Raw genomic sequence first — 19,655 nt, forward strand, 5'->3', positions numbered from 1 at the left:
GGTCAATTTCGCGAGAGGCGCAGATATCGCCACGCCCGGGCGCTAGTTGCTTTGCGCCCCACTTAGCACCCTCTTAAGGCACTAACGGGTGGCGCTATCAACTGAATTTTCCCCCCCAAATGTTTACTTTCATAGCCTAAGCAGTCCTGCTCACACAGTTGGAAAAACATTGCCACACCATTCAACATTTCAACCTTTCTCTGACACAAATTTTTCCATTCTTCCCCTCGGTGTTTGATACTTTCTTAGAAAACAAATGGTCGCCTATGTTCATTCCTCTCATCACGTCTTGTTTAACATTGCTATTAGGAAACTTGCAAGGTCTACAAAAGGATTATTGGTCTACGAAGAATGGGGTACTCCATTTTGGCAGCCTTACTTGGTATTTTATCCAGTTGGATAAAATGTTACCTGTAAATCTGTTCTCCCTTCTCCAGACAATTATGCCAAAAGATTGTATAAATGCCAAGACATAACACTTAGAGCATTTAATAGAGAAGTTTACAAGGGTGAATTTCCTGTGGGATTCTCCTGTTCAGCCTCCACAACTTTGATGGAGACCCCTTTTACGCAGGTAAACGATATTTCTGCCGAAGTTACCATGACAGAGCTGGAGAAACCATGAGGACATTTCCGGCATGAGTGTTCGGTCTCCTAATATTACATTCATACAATTTCGATTATACGTTTGTCTAATTATACAGAATCTGCAAATTAATGTGCAAGATCAAACCTCACCTTTTAATGTGTTACAATTTTTTGTGTTTTAAAGTAAGGCTCATCTGGTATTGTTTAATATGCACAATATGACTGAGAGCCTGAGGCCGAGAAGTTAATGACTTAATAATAAGTGGCATAAAGATAAATTTGTCAGGTTTGGTTGAGACATTTAAGCTCTGAATTTAATTAGCTTATAATGTTTGCTATCGTTATGAAAAATGTGTGCACTGTTTAGGGAAGAAATAAATAAGGAAATCAATCTGATAAGGTTTGATATTTTTACTTCATATTCCAGTTATTGTACTGATGGGCTCTGCCATAGAATGAAAGGAGGGGTGGGGGAGAAAACATTGTCACTCAGGATTCAATTTGAGACTTTGTTGGTATTACACATAACTTGATTCATATATTTTCAGAATTCTTCTCAAGAGAGACAAGTCTGTCAAACATATGATCTAGTCAGCATGGTCAAAGGAAACAGTATTGTATGGTAATGTAAGACTTGTATTAAAATCTTCAGTGGCTAAGTAAGTTACGATAACGGTATATCTTCACTGTAGGACATACATTCAAATGTCTTCTGAGCACACATCCACATGACATCAAAGGTAGCACTATTATTAACAATAAGCATACCAATATATTCAACTGTATTAGTAACAGAGGTTCTTTGCTAACACAATAGTGAAAGATAAAACAGACACTCACTTCTGCTTCTGGCTTATCTCCAGAAGTTTCTGCACATCATTTTTGGCAACTGCTTCATCAGTTTTCAAGGACTGGTAGGGTTTTTGCAAAAGAGAAAATGGCACAATGAGAAAGGATCACAACAGAATCATTTCAACAGCATCAAGAACATTAATGTTTGTTGTATGAGAAGTAGCAAATATATACAGTAATTGTTTCACTGATTCAAAAGAGGAGTATAACTTTTTTGTCAGCCCATTTTAAAACCATCAAGATGCATTTGTACAAAATATACTGGTTAATGATAACATGAACAGGGATATTTTTTCAAAGTAGAATGCACTCAGAAAATACTCTATGAATTCCACTATCAGTCAGCAAAATTAATTATATCAAAGATAAATATTGTCATTATAGGGATGTGATTCTACTAAAAGGCAATACACTGGCTACCTTTTGAATGTAAGGTCATTTCAGTCCTTTCATTATATGACTCAATTTCTTTTCATTTATTTTAACCAAGCTATTTTCTGTGTTGATTCTGGTCCTTTGGATAAAGCACGGGGATGGCCTATTTGGGATGTTTAGGTTGTCCGTGATGTATCTTTCCAGGTTAGAATTATGGCTACAATAAGTTATTGAATGCCCACCCTCCGTAGACCCTCCTTATCTCAGGATATATATACGTTACCATTGATTTTGAGCTATGCACATGAAGTGCCAATGCTCAATGGAATCATACACCCCTAACTCTTAGCAGAAAAAATATATCAACCTAATTAAAAGAATGCTGTCATTGTTTGAATTTAATGCTCTTTTAATATCTTTTGGTAGCTTTTAGATTTTTGGAAAGCTAAATATAAAGTATTTAGTTCTATTCGAAGTTTATTTTTGATTAACTAAATAATTTAAAATTCATGGCTTACAGATGTTTACAAAGTATTAACTTAAAAGCCAAAAATGCTAAACATGTCAAATCCTTTGATAATTATTGAAAGCAGAATTCAATAAGAATTCCTATAAAATGTAAACTTTATCAATTTGGTTATCGAATTGAAACATTACATCAAGAAGCTTAACTGTTCCTTTATAAAAATAACACTGAATTCCCCTTACGCTGCATATGTACCTAAACAAGACCAACGGCACTTAAGAGCATCAGTAAAAACACGTCAAGGAATCAAAAGGTTTAATAATGAATTATTCATCACTGCTATCTTTTTATGTTCATTATTGCTGAAATCCCTTTAAAAAGAGTATTCAAGTGTACTGTCTGACATGAGCCTGCTTTGATACTTAAAGCTGAATTGCACCACTCTCACTGTAAATGCTGGTGCAAATGAAAGAGAATGTGCATTTCTGTTTTCAGTATTTTACTTATGTTGAGAAATAAAATAGTTACAATGCTTCTGGTTAATATTTTATCGCATTTGCTCAAGACAAAGCCTTTTGATTCTGCTTATTCATGGTGTTGATTTTGTTTAATGCAAGGCTGTGTATCCAAGGAAGTAATTCCAATTATTACATGCCGAGCTAAAACTTGCAAGGTAATGCCGATTTTGCTTGCAAGACATAGGCCCAGATTTTGCTCGAGCGTGCCTTGTTAGTTAGACTGGTTCGTGCAGGTTTAGGTTTTAAAAATATTTGCCCACAAATTTGCTGGAAGTGCGAGCTGATAATGGCGCAGCGAGGGCAACAGGGCATCTGGGACCTTAGTAAACATCGGGACAAACGGTGTATCTCCTTCACCAATGAGATTAAAGGATTGAGAAATAAACAGAGGAAGAACTGAGATGGAAGGCAAATTCTTTAGGTAAAAAGTTCAAGCCACAATATGTTCTACTAAACATAATTTCTTGTGAAACATGTAATAGGATAATAGAGGTGTAGCGGCACAGGACACAGCACTGGGCTGGATTTTCCCAGCAGAGGCAGGTTCACGGTGGGAGAGCTGGTTGGTGGGTTCCGGTCCCACTCCCGGCTGCAGCCGCCCTGTCAAAAGGATTTTCCATTAATAGGGCTTATTAAGCCCGCCCTGCGGGGTTCCCGGCCAATTAAAAGGAAGCAGGTCTGATGATGTCATTTGATGATGCGTCATCAGCCGGTTTCCTTAAAGGGATCATGGACACATTGATTTTGATAGTTGTGCTGTCAGTGTTCTGCAGCATTGAGGTGCTGCAAACACTGACAAGCACAGCACAAAGGTGCATGTCTGCACCCAGGCTCACGCATGACTCCCTCCATATGCTTATGGAGGGAGTCACAGCACGCAGGGATGTTCTCTTCCCTTCCCATGGGTGGAAGTGACCTCCCTAGCAGATCAACGCAGCCTGGTAGCACATTGCACAGGAGGACACAAGCAGGGATGTCATCAGGAGGACCAGGCTGTAGTGGCGCAAACCTTTCAATGATTCAGTAGATCACGAAACGTTACTGCAAAGCCACACTCAACCTCATCCTGCTGTGCCACTCATCACATCCCATAACTCTGCCTTTCCTAACCCTAGCCCTAACCCTAACCCTATGGTGAGACATAACGGTATCCCCCGGAATGGTGATGAGTGTGAAAGGAATGGCTTGGTCATTGTAGGGATGCTTTATGGTGTTAGTGTGGGGTGGTGTTAGCCTAGTGCATCATGTGGCTGCCAGGGTGTATAGCATCAAATGAAGTAAATCTGGCCATGGTGAGGCCATGGCAGCTGAAGTTGAGATGACAGAAGCGATCTGTCAATGGTGAGAGAGCTTGCTCCAAGGGGGTGACAGTGGATAGAGAGTTTACTCCAAACACTTCCAAGCTGCTTATAGCTCAAAAGTGTCTTCCACGTCCTGAAGGCTCAAGCTTCTGACATTGGAAAGTGACCAGCTGTAAAATGGTAGCTTTCATACCACTTTTGCAGCTGTCACCTATTCACAGCAATGGGGAGACAGAGAATCCAACCTACTTACCTGACTTGATCTGCGAACGATGGAAACCCCATTAAAAATGTTTGAAAATAGAAAAAGGCTGTCAAAATAGTAGTTAACAAGCACTTCACATGCAGTTAGCTATCGTAAATGACTCACCCACCGCTTGGTGTCGGGTCTGTTGTGGAATCTCAGACCCGACACTTTGGAAACTTACATGGAGGTGGGTTCGCGGCGGGTTCCCAACCCGCTGTCAATCATTTCGAATTTAACAGCTGACCCGCCTCCGAACCCGCTCTCTGAGCGCCGGCAAAATCGCGGCCAGTACTTTCACCTCTGTAACTGGGATTCAAATTCTGCCTGGACAGACCCACCTCTCTGTTCACTATTGAGGATGGTAATTGAAGTGAATTTGAGCAGTTTTGTGATTCCCAGATGGACAGAGTTCAGTGTTCAGAGTGTCAAATTATTTATGCAATAAAGAGCTAATCGGTCACAGCATTCAACAGGGGCATGAGAACTGCTCACATGGGAGGGAATGTTCTTCTGAGTTTGAGGTTAATGGATATCATGGGGGCACAGCAAAAGATGCTGTAAAGTACATCCAGCCTACACTATGACCGTAGAGTATTACAACTCAAAGCGAAACAAAAAATGCAACAACTAGACCGAAAACTACAATTGTTTGGTATTTAGAGGGTTGAGAATACATAATAATGTAACATTGCACATCTTTGCCATTGTTATACAGTCACCTAAATTAGTCAGATTTGGCCGCAACAACTAATTAGAAGGATAGCAAAATACTGCGGATGCTGGAAATCCGAAATAACAACAGAAAATGCTGGAAAAACTCAACAGGCCAGGCAACATCTGTGGAGAGAGAAATAGAGTCAACGTTTCAGGTCAAAACCCTTCTACAGAACTGAGAAAAAAAGGCAGGAAAGGAAAAGATTAAAAGGCAGTTTGGGGGCTGGGAAATGGGGGAGGGGATGAAAGAAGAGACATTAAGAGATATTCAACGTGAGACGAGATAGTAAAAGGACAGGTAAAGAAACAAACAGTGGCTCTAGATGAAGTGTGAAATGCGCTGGCAGAGTGAAAGACAGCTGCCATGTGGGAGAGAGAAAAAAAAGGAAAAGGCACAAACCAAAAGTATGGATAAAAAATATAAAAATGTAATGGGGCCGAGGTTACGATCTGAAATTGTTGAACGCGATATTGAGTCCGGAAGGCTGTAAAGTGCCTAATCGGAAGATGAGGTGCTGTTCCTCGAGTTTACGCTGAGCTTCTGTGGAACAATGCAAGAGGCCGCAGACGGTGAGGTCTGAGTGGGATTGGAGCGGTGAATTGAAATGACAGGCGACCGGAAGCTCGGGGTCACCCTTACGGACTGAACGGAGGGGTTCCGCAAAGCGGTCACCCAATCTGTGTTTGGTCTCCCCAATGTAGAGGAGACCACATCGTGAGCAGTGAATACAGTATACTAGATTGCAAGAAGTACTGTACAAGTAAATCGCTGTTTCACTTGGAAGGGGTGTTTGGGGCCCTGGACAGTGGGAAGGGGGCAGGTATATGGGCAGGTGTTGCATCTCTTGCGCTTGCACGGGAAGGCGCCGGGCGACGGGGAAGGGGTACTGGTGGTGATAGAGGAGTGGACTAGGGTGTCTCAGAGGGAGCGGTCCCTGCGGAATGCTGAAAGTGGAGGGGAGGGGAAGATGCGTTTGGTGGTGGGATCACGTTGGAGCTGGCGGAAATGGCGGAGGATGATCCGTTGAATGTGGAGGCTGGTGGGGTGAAAGGTGAGGACAAGGGGAACCCTATCGTGGTTCCGGGAGGGAGGGGCAGGGGCGAGGGCAGAAGTGCGGGAGATAGAACGGACACGGTCGATGGCTGTGTCAACCACAGTAGAGGGGAATCCTCGGTTGAGGAAAAAGGAAGACATGTCGGAAGCACTGGTGTGGAAGGTAGCATCGTCGGAGCAGATGCGGCGGAGACGGAGAAACTGGGAGAATGGAATAGAGTCCTTACAGGAGGTGGGGTGGGAGGAAGTGTAGTCCAGGTAGCTGTGGCAGTCAGTGGGCTTGTAGTTAATGTTGGTCAATAACTTATCCCCAGAGATGGAGACAGAGAAGTCGAGGAAGGGAAGGGAAGAGTCGGAGATGGACCATGTGAAGGTGAGGGAAGGGTGGAAATTGGAGGCAAAGTGAATGAAATTGTCTAGATCAGGTGTAAGATTTCGCAAGAATTTCCAAAATTTCTACAGCTGAAGATTATATTTTTGATTAAAGATAACCTGGGTAGAATATACCTTTAAAAATCCAGGGATCAAAATGGCTGTCAGACCTCATGGCAGAAGACAAAAGACAGCCTCTCTGCAAAGCATGGGCTGACAAAAAGGACTTGAAAGGCAACCTGTGTGTGTGCTGTGAAAAGGATAATCAAAGATGGCTGTCCGACCTCGTGGCAGAAGACACCACACAGCCTGTGTGCATATGAAAGGGAAAATCAAAGGTGGCCGACAAAGGATTTAGAAAAAACCCCAGCCCCTGAAGCAATGGAGTATTTAAACTGTCAATCAAAGGCAGTTCGAGGAGTTTCACCGCAGGACAATCGATGTTTGATTAGAGGAAGTCTACAATGTTGACACAAAGGCTTAACCACTTGAGACTGCCAATCAATTGCAGTTCCAGTGACCACAGGACAATGGCTTTGTTTACACTAACATCCAAGGGCTGTTTACTCAGCAATTAAGGAAATAGACATGTTTTTTTCAAACCGAAACAGCTCTATTCAAACCCATCATGATGAATGGGGATACATTCAAAACCCCATCATAAGGGAAATGGGTAATTCATCCAAACTCCATCACAGTCAATGGGGACAGTTTGGATCCCTTTTGTTCAGCCTAGAAACATCGGGATTTGGGCGGGAAGATTTCGGCCCCAAATGGGGTATAAGATAGCTTCTCAGGAAGCCATCTCTCACTCACTCTGCAGCCTCGCCTCTGTGCCCTATCTACAACTCAGGAGCCCGCCCAAGGGAGTGGAATACCAGCAGTTACTTTTAAACACTGGGGTATCTCCATTTCAGGGTGGTGAAGAATCTAAGACCGCAGGGGCACAGAGCAGGCGTTTCACTGGTGAGCATAGTTTTTCTGGCCTATCACAAGGCAACTTAGATAGGTATTTATGGGTGGGAATTAAGGGGGATTTTGTTAAATTGTGATTTTAGTCAATTTTCCCTTGTTGTGTCCGTTTTCTCCTCCCCTGTTAAGTAACAGTGTCGCACTAAGCAAAAGAGTGCTGTAGTGGACACTAAGTACTGCGAGAAGTAAAGTGCTGCACTAGTTATAAGTGCTGTATTTAAGTAAGAGTGTACTGTATTAAAGGTGCTGTATTTAAGTAAAGGAGTGTTGCACTAAGCAAAAGAGTGCTGTAGTGGACACTAAGTACTGTGAGAAGTACAGTGCTGCACTAGTTAAAAGTGCTGTATTTAAGTAAGAGTGTACTGTATTAAAAGTGCTGTATTTAAGTAAAAAGTGTTGCACTAAGCAAAAGAATGCTGTAGGTGACAATAAGTGTACTGTGTTAAGTGAAAAGTGCTGTACCAAGCATAGGTGTGTTGTATTCATTATTTTCAAGTTGTTTCTTTTTGTTTCAATAAATACTGGTCTGTTTTGCACCCAACCACGAGTCTCGTTTCTGTCTACATCGCTACTGAATAAGTCCAGCGGTCAGAACCAGGAAGAGGGGAGCGATTCGAAACTGCACGGGGCTCTGAAGCAGCTCAGAGGCTTCTGACTGGCCAGAGGCAATAACCCCATCCCCGCTAATAAGCAGGGCGAGAGCAGGAAACGGCACCGATACAGTCAAAAAGAGGTGAGGGAGGGGACCCGAGTAGGACTGGAACAAAGAGTGTTCCACATATCCCACGAAAAGGCAGGCACAGCTAGGACCCATGCGGGTACCCATAGCAACACCTTTAATTTGGAGGAAATGAGTGGAGTCAACGGAGAAGTTGTTCAATGTGCAAACAAGTTCAGCCAGGCGGAGGAGAGTGGTGGTGGATGGGGACTGGTTGGGCCTCTGTTCAAGGATTAATTAGAACTAATTAGAAGCACTAGGCATATTTGGATATATTTAGGAACAAGCCCATTTGTTCTCCGCAATTGTACTTATCACTTCAAGCACCAAATACACTTTATGTGTTCAGGTACAACCATTAAAAACAAATCCTTTAACACTATTGCATAAATGGACTGAGTATTAGTGATACGGAAATGTTGAAAGGATAATTCTATTCATTATCCCCTTCTCCACAATGTTTACAATGTTGATTTTACCCAATCAATACTTATGTGGTGTGAAAGCATATTTCCGGGCTAAAGGCTGCTGGAAGCTGCAGCCGCTGCCCCAGGCCTAATAGCTTAAAAATGTCGTAAGTTGGGAAGTGGTGGTCGAGGGGTGTTGTCTGACCTGAAGATTTCCTTTCATTCCTTTCAAATCTGTTGCTGATTTTGAGAGCTGCTGAAGAAGGCTGATTTTTTCCATAGAAATCTGCTTCAACTTTCTTTCCAGATCTTCATAACCCCGTCTAAAAAAAGAAAGGATTGAAGAAACTAATGGCAAGTTACTTCTCAACCAGACTTAACTGATATTAAAACCAAAGATATTAATACATCAGACAAAAAAAACTTACATTCAAGAAGTTAATTGCACACATTTATTTTTTATTTTCCTTGCAAAAATGTAATTGAAAACCCAGATGCAGATCAACAGTTTCGTAATGTTGGCTCAAACCGGGTCTTGGCTCAGTGGGCAGCACTCACACCTCTGAGTCAAGAAGGTTGTGGGTTCAAGTCCCCCTCCATGAGACTTGAGCCCTAATCAAGGCTGAGACTCCAGTGCAGTGCTGAGGGAGTGCTGCACTGTCGGAGGTGCCGTCTTTTGAATGAGACGTTAAACCGAGGCCCTGCCCGCCCTCTCAGGTGGACGTAAAAGATCCCATGGCACTATCTTGAAGAAGATCAGGGGAGTTCTCCCCGGTGTCCTGGCCAATATTTATCCCCCGACCAACATCATTAAAACAGATTATACGGTCATTATCACATTGCTGTTTGTGGGATCTTGCTATGTGCAAATTGGCTGCAGTGTTTTCTATATTACAACAGTGACTATGCTTCACAAGTACTTCATTGGCTGCAAAGCGCTTTGGGATGTCCTAAGGATGTGAGAGGTGCTATATAAATGCAATTCTTTCTTTCTAAATACCTGTAAATAATGTGTTTACTTGAAAACATATTACCAAGGCTGTTACAATTTGAAGTCTGTTGTATTACAATATAGCAAACCTAGAAAAGGTACTTTTACTAACTCACACAAGTACATGTGATGCATTCTTTAGGTACCAAACTTAATTGTAATACAAAAGGTCATCGACCTGAACCGTTAGCTCTGTTTCTCTCTTCACAGATGCTGCCTGACCTGCTGAGTATCTCCAGCATTTTCTGTTTTAATTGTAATACTATATTCCGTAAGTCCTCATTTGATGTGATTTGCACCAGAATTTAATTTAATTTTATGCTGATTACTGTTCATTCCTTCCCGTCACCTCCCCCTAAAGAACAGCTAAGAATGCGTTTGCAATTCAAGTTTGGCATCGGGGTGAAGTGGTTTAGCCTTTGCAACAAAGTTACATTTGCTGAGCCCTGACACTGGATTCGGGATGGATTTATTCTATACCTGCAGTGTTAGCGTGAAGCAAAACCACTTCATGCTGACACTACAGTTAAAAAAGATAGAAAAACCTTACATTTGTATAGCATCTTTCATGTCCTCAGGATGTTCCAAAATACTTCACAGCCAATGAATTGCTTTTGACGTGCATTCACTGCTAACATGCAGGCAAAGCGGCAGCCAATTTGCACACAGCAAGGTCCCACAAACAGCAATGAGATAAATAAGCAGATAATCTGTTTCACTGATTGAGGGACAAATTTCAGCCAGGACACTGGGAGAACGCCCCATCTCTTCTTCGAATAGTGCCATGGGATCGCTAATGCCCAATGAACAAGTAGACAGGTTCTTGATTTAATGTCACATCTAAAAGAAGGTACCTCCGGTAAAGCAGCATTCCCTCAGCACTGCACTGATTATGTGCTCAAGTCCTGGAGTATGCCTTGAACCTATAACCTTCTAACTCAAAGGTGAAAGTGCTACCACTGAGCCAAGCTGACAGTTATAGAATAAATGCACCCTAACATACTCATTTTATATTTTGTCAACTGTTGTTAAAGCTTCGTGTTTAGTGATGTAAATAGTTAATACTAAGAACAGCATTACCCTCTTCGGCAAGGAGTCCTGGTGGAGCGAGGCAGAGTGGGATGAGCCAGGACTTCCATCCCCACCTTCGAATCCACCTCAACTCTAGCTCATTTCTCCGATTCGGGGCTCATTGTTGATGTAAAGGGAAGAGGGACTTTTGATGGTGCTGCACTGGGGATGCAGCTCCCCTATTTACAGTGAAAGGGGGGCTATTTAAAATGAAAGCAAACATCTAATGCATGTGCAGGAACAGTTGTACTTTGCTTTTAAATTGGGACATTAAATATTCTGTTGTTCTGGTTGGATTTTGTCCGTTTGTTGTGCTCGGTAAACCTTTAATAAACCCAGTCAGAGGAAAGTTTTGCCACAATGCGTAAAGCGCCAGGTAGCTAAAAACATTTGGTATTGAATTACAGCCATAAAAATAATATCACTCATTTGCAATCTGGTAGCATGAACCACTGTGTTGATAGCTTATTGCTTTCCCAGCTGCAGATCATAGGATGTGCCTTTTTATTGCTTCGCATGTACATAGAGACAGAAAGTTAATATTCAAATTACTGACGATATGTCTTCAGCATGATTCTGATTAGTAGCAATGACTTCAATGCTCACAGCTAATAGTAGTGGATGTAATATATATAGATTTGCAAAAGACCTTCGATAAGGTACCACATAATAGACTAATGAATAAGATCAGCGCATGCAAGGCAGAAAGCAGAGAGTAGGGGTAAAGGGTAACTATTCACCGTGGCAGAAGGTGGAAAGTGGGGTTCGACAAGGATCAGTGCTGGGACCACTGCTGTTCACAATTTACATTAACGATTTAGACTTTGGAATCAATAACACAATTTCTAAATTTGCAGATGACATCAAATTGAGGGGCGGGGGATAACCAATACTGAGGAGGACAGCAACAAATTAAAACATGACATTAAATAATTGCAGAATGGGCGTATAATTGGTAAATTGATTTCAACATGGATAAGTGTGAGGTATTACATTTTGGTAAGAAAAATAAGGAGGTCACATATTACTTGGAAAATAAGAATCTAAATGGGAGCGAAGGGATCTGGGAGTGTAAATATACAAATCACTGAATGTAGCGACGCAGGTTAATAAGGTCATGAAAAAAAGCAAACCAAGCACTAGGTTTTATTTCTAGAGGGATGGAATTGATAAGTCGAGAAGTTATGCTAAACTTGTATCGAACCTTGGTTAGACCACACATGGAGTACTGTGTACAGTTCTGGTCTCCATATTACAAAAAGGATATAGAGGCACTGGAGATGGTGCAAAAAAAGATTTACAGGGATGATACCAGAACTGTGAGGTTATACCTATCAGGAAAGGATGAACAGGCTGGGTCTCTTTTCTCGTGAAGAGAGAAGGGTGAGGGGTGACCTAATAGAGGTCTTTAAAATTATGAAAGGTTTTGATAGAGTAAACATAGAGGGGGAAAAATTGGGTATCGCCCATTTTGGGGCGCTAATATCGGCCGGGCACAAAGTTTAGCGCCCAGCGCTAATTATCGGCACCGACTGCAAAATTCACTTCTATCGTCCCTGGATATGATTTGAGTGCTAAATCAGGTGCTACACACCTCTCTTAAGGCGTAAACGTCAGGGAGCGAGGCCCTACCTCAGAACGCTTCCGAAGCTCAGACGATGCCAGTTACCATGGAAGCCAGACACACTGGTGCCGTCCAGTTCTTAAAGGGGAGGGGCCATCTTGTTGTCCGGGATGCTACCAGGGCATTACTCGCTCGACTGACGTCACGATCTGCGGGCGCAGGAGATCGTGGCGGTAGTGTTTAGCGCTGCCGCAAAACAACTGGTCAATTTTACCAGCAGCGCTAAAATCGCCGCACTCGGGCTAACGGGAGGCGCTAACCATCCGAATTTTTCCCCTAGAGTGTTTCCACGTGTGGTGAAGAGCAAAACTAGAGGCCATCAGCAAAAGATAGTCACCAAGAAATCCAATAGGGAATTCAGAAGAAACTTCTTTACCCAGCGAGTAGTGAGAATGTGGAACTCGCTACCACAGGGAATAGTTGAGGCGAATAGTATAGATGCATTTAAGGGGAGGCTAGATAAGCATATGAGGGAGAAGGGAATAGAGGGTTATGCTGATAGAGTTAGATGAGGAAGGATGGGAGGAGGATCAAGTGGAGCATAAATGCCCGAATGGACTGGTTGGGCCAAATGGCCTGTTTCTAGGCTGTATATTCTATGTAATCCTATGTAATTCTTTGTAAGGTGAAAGACTCACCAGTCATACATAGTTTGGAGGAGTGATGACGCAATGCTTATATTCAATATTCTTCCATTCTATTATGTTCCGTGTGTGCACTTATTTCCATGTTAAATTCAAAAAAACAATATATAATATAAAATCAACATGTACTAAGGTGTCCAAGGGAGTGTGCATAGAAGAACCAATCTGTTACAAATCACTTCATTTGTTGAAGGAGACTTTCTAAACAAGGTGCAAAAATGCATTGCAGAGCACAGTGGTACACTGCTTCCTCAGTAAATAACTTCCACTCTCAGGGCTGATCCTTTTGCGTAAAAGTGGTGTATTTCCCTGGCTAGAGACAGCTCCACTTTAACTTGATCATCTCTGAAGGGCTATATCTCAGTGTGACACACATTTGTGTGCCAAGCTCTACTGACTCAATTTGAAACATCGGCAATAACCTATTCGGTGTTGCTGTGGTCTCTTATTGAGGAATAAATGTGTTTTCTGTTATATTCTTAGATTATGAGCTAGAAAAACAAACATAATAAGTTAACACATTGAAAAAGAACAGCTTGATCTCTTTTCATAGTGCTCTTGGAGTAGGGGAAATAAATCTAGCGTTTGGAGCAGTTGAGGAAATGTTATTGGAGATAGTGGACTCTTTCTGTTTTCCCAGCTTTCCTCCTCCTCACACAACCCCCGCCCCCTCCCTTGAACGTGGTGAGTCTTGATCGGATATCCCCTGTCACCTTGCACCAGCAACTAGCAGACTTCTGGTACCCCAACATGGTGCCTTCATATCGACCTTGTGCAGTAATCCCTGACAGACCTTTTGACAAAGGAGGACCTCACAGCCATGTTCAATCCAGTCCTGACTAGAAGGGTAGCACTTTCAACAACAGGCCACTGAATAGAAATCCACAGTAGAAACCCTGGTTGATAGTTTGTAGAAAGCCAACTATTATAACTGGGGATTGACATGAATCTTGTCATTCATGTGGAAATGGCTTATGTAATGATACTGGGTAGCCTGCGGGTGGCACTGTCCAGGGAGAGTATAAATACTCGGGCATGGGCCCAGCTTGCTCAGGACATTCTTTAACAGGAACTAGTGAAGGACACAACTAGATCTCCTTGTTGAGAAACAGTTGATTAAAGCCTTGTTTAATACTCAGACCAAGTGCCTAGTAGTTTTCTTACGTCAGGGATCAAATCTGGCACCCTCCCATTCTGCATTGTTCAGTACCACATAAGACACTGGCCTAGAAGTTTGTTGATGTCGCATACATTTTACAGGCAGAAAATGGGCGCCTAAGCATCCAATATGGTGGGCAGCATGCTCGCGTACATTCCACGCCAGAAGTGCGTCATCCACCATATTGGTAAAGGCTGAAGTATAGGCGGCCAGCGCCTGAAACAGGCTGTAAGCCCTTTGTATATGCAAAAGGGGGGATGAGTGCCACCTGTGGCTCAGTGCTAGCACTCTCACCTCTGAGTCAGGAGGTTGTGGGTTCAAGTTATACTCCAGAGACGTGGGCACAAAAATCTAGGCTGACACTTCAGTGCAGTGCTGAGGGAGTGTTGCACTGTTGAAGGTGGACATAAAAAATCCCATAGCACTATTCGAAGAAGAGCAGGGGAGTTCTATCCGGTATCCTGGACCTTGCTGTGTGCAAATTGGCTGTGGCATTTCCTGACACTACAACAGTGACTACGCTTCAAAAGTACTTTATTGGCTGTAAAGAGCTTTGAGACATCCTGAGGTTGTGAAATGCGCTATATAAATTCCATTTCTTTCTTTCTTTCTTTAATTCCTGTTTCAGGACCTCCTTCTTGAAACTGGGCTGCCCTGAACACAACCAACACCAGGCCTTCTGCATTCAGGATAACCACGTCTACATACGGGCTAACCATCCATCCTTAAAGGGACCGCTAGAGGTTGCCACCAAAAAGGTGCATTTTTAAAAAAAAATTACATACCTGAATGTAAAGCAAGGAGGAACAGGAGTGCTCCTCCCAGCTCCATAGCAGTCCATAAGATTACTGCCAGCCCCTGCTTGGACCCCTCTTGTTTGCCTCACTCTCTCTTTATCACGTCTCTCACTCCTGATCACTTTGTCCCTCCCTTCATTAACGCTCCCCGCCATCATGACTGGCGTCTACAAAAACATTGCTGCCGGCCCAAAATTTAAACCCGCTTCCCCGGCAAGCTGCCTGGGGATGCGTAGCAGCCGTCAGCCGCATGCCGGTCTAATTTCAATGAGGGCCTCGGGCCTACCTCTTCCAGCACAGGGATCGTTCCCTTTGCCCAGTTTGCTCCGTAAGTGGGCAAGATCTAATTTCACTCCCAGTGTATTTATCCACTAAGTGATCATGGGAGCTTCATACTGAAAGCATTGAAAATCGTACTGTCATCCTAGAAGACAGTTACACTTTTTCATCTTGATTTTGTGCACTACTTGATCAGATCAATCCATTTAAGAGTAAACTGTGTTAATGAAAAAGGGAGATTACTGCTCATGGCAATTCGAGCTCTCTAAATGTTGTATTATTCGCAGATTGATCCTCCCCTACCCCTAATTTCTGGCAGTAAAGCCATTCTGTTTAATGAAGCAGGTGCTGATTTTATTAGCACATGCACTTACAGAACAATTACCCGCACTGTTCTGGCCATGTCATTGAAATGAAAGTCACAGTATTATAAATCTAATAATCAGCATTACAAAACACATCCCATTCTTCGAGATGATGGCCTAGAAATTCAGTATAGCCACGTTTGGGGCGCTACAGCCGGGCATTCGCTAAATTTAGCGCCCGGTGCAACTTAGCGCCACCTTCGCCGATATTCAGTTGCATCGCCCCAAGAGGTTGCTACTGCGCTAAAGCAGGTGATGCACGACTATCATAAGGCGCTAAGCCGGCGTGCCGAGGCGCTAACACCGAGGGCGGGTGCAGCACAGGTGTGGCGAGTTTCTGAATGAAGGCAGACACGCTGGCGCCGGTCAGCTCTTAAAGGGGGAGGGTCGACTTGTTTGGCTGCCATGCCCTGCACACTGCAGGCCTGAAGCAAGGCCTGGCCATTGCTGGTTCATCAGTTCTATGCCCTGGACCATGGGGAAGCCCGCTATTCTTCCAAATCCCATTGCATGCTCTTGCTGCTTGTCCAGGGTCATGGGGAAGGAGATGTACTGACATCTCCTTTTGAAAAGGGCATTGTTAACCTGGCAGATGCAGCAATGTACCGCGAACTGGGAGATGTTGGCAATGTCCCCAGTAGCGGATTGGAAGGAGCTGGTGGCATAGAAGTTGAGAGCCACCGTCACCTTCACTGCCACCGACAGAGACGTCCTGCTCCTCAGCTGTGGCTGCAGATCTCTGCGAAGCAGGTGGCAGATCTCAGTGACCACCTCCCTTCTGAATCGCAGCCTCCAAACACACTGCTCCTCAGACATGTTCAGATATGAGAACTGCTGGCGGTATACCCTGGGTGGGTAAGGCCTCCTGTGCCGACGCCTGTTGGCCCTTCTCCGTCTGGCCATGACTGGCACTCTCTTACGGCTTCTCTGATCCCTTTGAATGCAATGCAGAAAGCCAACATTTCCACCCATTGCAGCCCCCATTATATGTGGCGACTCAAGGCTATGGCACTGAAAGTGAAATCCAAATGCAAAGCTCTGGCCTGAAGCCAGAAGTACCTGTGCGAGCGCTTAGTCAAAGCAGAAAGCTCACTGCCTTTGTCTCTCTCCAAATATCCGTCTCTCACACAGAAGGATTGGCACAAAATGGCTGTCACTTATAATGCAGGAGGAGTCCCCTTTAAATAGCGCCCCCGCGCCCTGCAGTGACTGGGAACCGCTCCCCTCTACCAGTCGCTGGGGGCGCTAGGCGCAAAGATGGGCGGCGCCACTGAAGTTCTGGTTCGGGGCGCACCAAGTGCGTTGCACCATGAAATGACATCACGATCTGCGCACGCAGCTGAGCGGGCGCTGTGGTTTAGCGCCGCCGCTAAATCTTGAGTGAAGGTCACGAGAGGCGCAGATCGCGCCGCGCACGGGCGCTAGCCGCTAATCGCCCCACTTCTCCTCCTCCTAAGGCGCTAGCGGCTGGCGCTAACAACTAAATTTCTAGGCCAATGTATCATCCCCATAACATCGCTCAAATGAATAACTGCCCTTTTGTCCAAACAAGAAGCTTAGGTCTCGAAAGAAGACTAGGTAAAAGTACTGAAAGACTGCATAAATTCATTGATGATATTAGGTTACAGTATTTAAAAAAGCATAATGTTTGTATCTTAAAGGATCATAGCATTGTTCTCCTTAGAGTGGCGAAGGTTAAGGAGAGATTTAATAGCAGTGTTCAAAATCATGAAGGGTTTTGATAGAATAGACAGAGAGAAACTGTTTCCACTGACAGGAGGGTCGGTAACCAAAGGATGCAGATTTAAGATAATTGGCAAAAGAACCAAGGGGGAATATTTCTTACACACAGTGTTGTTATGATCGGGAATGCACTGCCTGAAAGGGTGGAGGATTTTTAGGTAATAATAAAGGCGAGGCTATCAGCGCTCGCCATTATTGTGGGGTTAATCTGACAGCAACTCCTGGCATCTGCACATGCATAGTTAAACGCAGAAATCCGGAAGTTGCTGTCAGAGATACCTGATCCTCCACAGGGTGCGCTGTAGCAGTCCTTGCCAATAGGCTGGGCACTAAAATTACTGTAATGGCGTGAACTTAGGGTACTTGCCCATTAGTTCTACACTAAAGATGGCTGAAAAGGTTAGGGCTAGTTCTTTCAGGAGTAAGTGAGTCTTTAACAGCGTAATAAGTGATAATTACTGCTGAACAACCTCTCTGCCCTGAAAAATGTATTTTACAAGTGTGAATTCTCATTCCTCAGAAGAAAATTCATGTTGTAGATTTTTTTTTTAATTAACTATTTTTTTTAGTTTTTCTGTTTTTCTATTTTATGTCTCTCTCTTAATTCCATCTGTATGTCCCAATCTTTATTTTGCTCCATGTACAATGATTTAAATTTAATTTATATTTCCTGTTTTTAACTTCCTGTTTTGCAGTCTGCGTGTCTCAGTGAGGATTCTTCAATATGATTGATTGAAGAGCCTCCCTGCTGTTTTACCTGCTCACAGATGCCCCCAATTCACATTAGAGGGTTTTGCACTGGATCAGATGTGGGATTAGTATAAATTTCTATTGACAAGCCCACAAAAAGTCTCTGGACAACTGTACACAAGGTAAACAACAACAACTTGTATTTATATAGCACCTTTAACATGGTTAGCCACCCCAAAGCGTTTCACAGGAGTGTTATAAGACAAACATTTGACACCAAGCCACATGAGAAGAAATTAGGGCAGATGACCAAAAGCTTGGTCAAAGAGGTTGGTTTTAAGGAGCGTCTTAAAGGAGGAAAGGGAAGTAGAGAGGTGGAGAGGTTTAGGGAGGAAGTTCCAGAGCTTAGGGCCTAGGCAGCTGAAGGCACAGCCACCGATGGCTGAGCGATTATAATCTGGAACAGCGAAAACCATTCCTTCACCATTGAGAGCAAAATCCGGGCCAATATCAAAACAGTTATATATCCAATGTTAAGAAATCACTTGTCTAGCCTATTGTTTCAAGGAAATTTGATTGAAGACCATCTCATGGTTTCTTCTTCATTTGATATTAAAATGACTTGTGAAAGATGGAACTAAATTAAACATTAATGAATAGGCATGAATTGCCATGGAAGACATTAATTTACTTTTGAATCCTGGCATATTTGCCAAGCTGTACAATAACTTGCTGAAGGACAATAATAAATTGAAGCTCCAGCTTGACTTTAGGAGATAACAAGAGATGTGACAGTAATTGTAATTTGGCACACTCTCCATGAAAAATATACAGATTTCATTTTTTTTATTGCAGAGAAATTAATGTGACTAGTTTTAATACAGAAAAGTGTCATTCTGATTGTAACATTTAAATCAATTCCTCAGTGAATTAATATAAATGTAGGCGAAAATGCAGTAGCATTTGGCATCTCTTCAATTTATGGAGGTCATTTTCTACATGAATCTTGTAATTGCCTAGTTCCCATGTATGCTTTACAAAGTAAAAGTCAATTTAGTGTCATACTTTACAACATTGAGGGTATTTTGCAATTAGGCTCCACATTTTCATTACTCAACAGTCAATAGGGAGATGCCACATCCCATCAAGCTGGAAACCCTCAGATCTGACAGTGAATTGTCACTGAGAGGATATTGGAATTAATAATACTTTGACCCTTTTGTTTGTCTCTCAGACTGGGCCTGGGTAATATTAAACTTCGTCCCATTGCCACGAAGAAAAGAGAGGACAAATTCCTATTTTTAGCTGATTTAATAAATTCAATCTGGTGTTTTAATCAATCCTTAAAACGAAAGCGTCAGATGCAAGGAAAGGTCAAATGGATTTGAATCAATACAATCCAAAGAAACTTGAAGCAGTTCCATTGTATTGCATCGCTACGCTGCTGTGCAAAATATTGTATTACCTAGAACATGCACATCTATGTAGCCTCATCTCTTCAAAAACTGAAACTTAGAACTATGATGTATAGTGTTAATAATCTGACAAGAAAACAATCACTCTTACACAATATTCCGATATTGAGCATCTGACAAGCAACAAGGATGCTCAATCATTTTTCTTAGACTTTATTACTTTTCTCTGACGCTAATCTCTGAACTTTCACGATTCTCTCTGACTACATAAGAGGAGACCGATTGAAAGTGAT

The 19,655-nt window shown here is 42.9% G+C and overlaps 1 protein-coding gene across 2 annotated transcripts in view; it reads right to left on the reverse strand.

Annotated features, from left to right (window-relative positions):
* luzp2 (leucine zipper protein 2) overlaps positions 1-19,655 on the reverse strand; it is a 504,938-nt gene that overhangs the window by 274,216 nt on the left and 211,067 nt on the right. For both annotated transcript variants that reach the window (XM_086008131.1, XM_086008130.1), the window contains exons 2-3: positions 8,790-8,907; positions 1,429-1,499 (exon numbers count right to left, since the gene is read on the reverse strand). In XM_086008131.1, coding sequence (XP_085864257.1) covers positions 1,429-1,499; positions 8,790-8,907 — 189 coding nt within the window. The remainder of the gene's footprint in view (positions 1-1,428; positions 1,500-8,789; positions 8,908-19,655) is intronic.

Source organism: Somniosus microcephalus, chromosome 15, assembly GCF_052327205.1.
Source record: "Somniosus microcephalus isolate GS21.2 chromosome 15, FLI_Smic_1.0, whole genome shotgun sequence".
In the NCBI taxonomy this organism is placed as follows: Eukaryota; Metazoa; Chordata; class Chondrichthyes; order Squaliformes; family Somniosidae; genus Somniosus; species Somniosus microcephalus.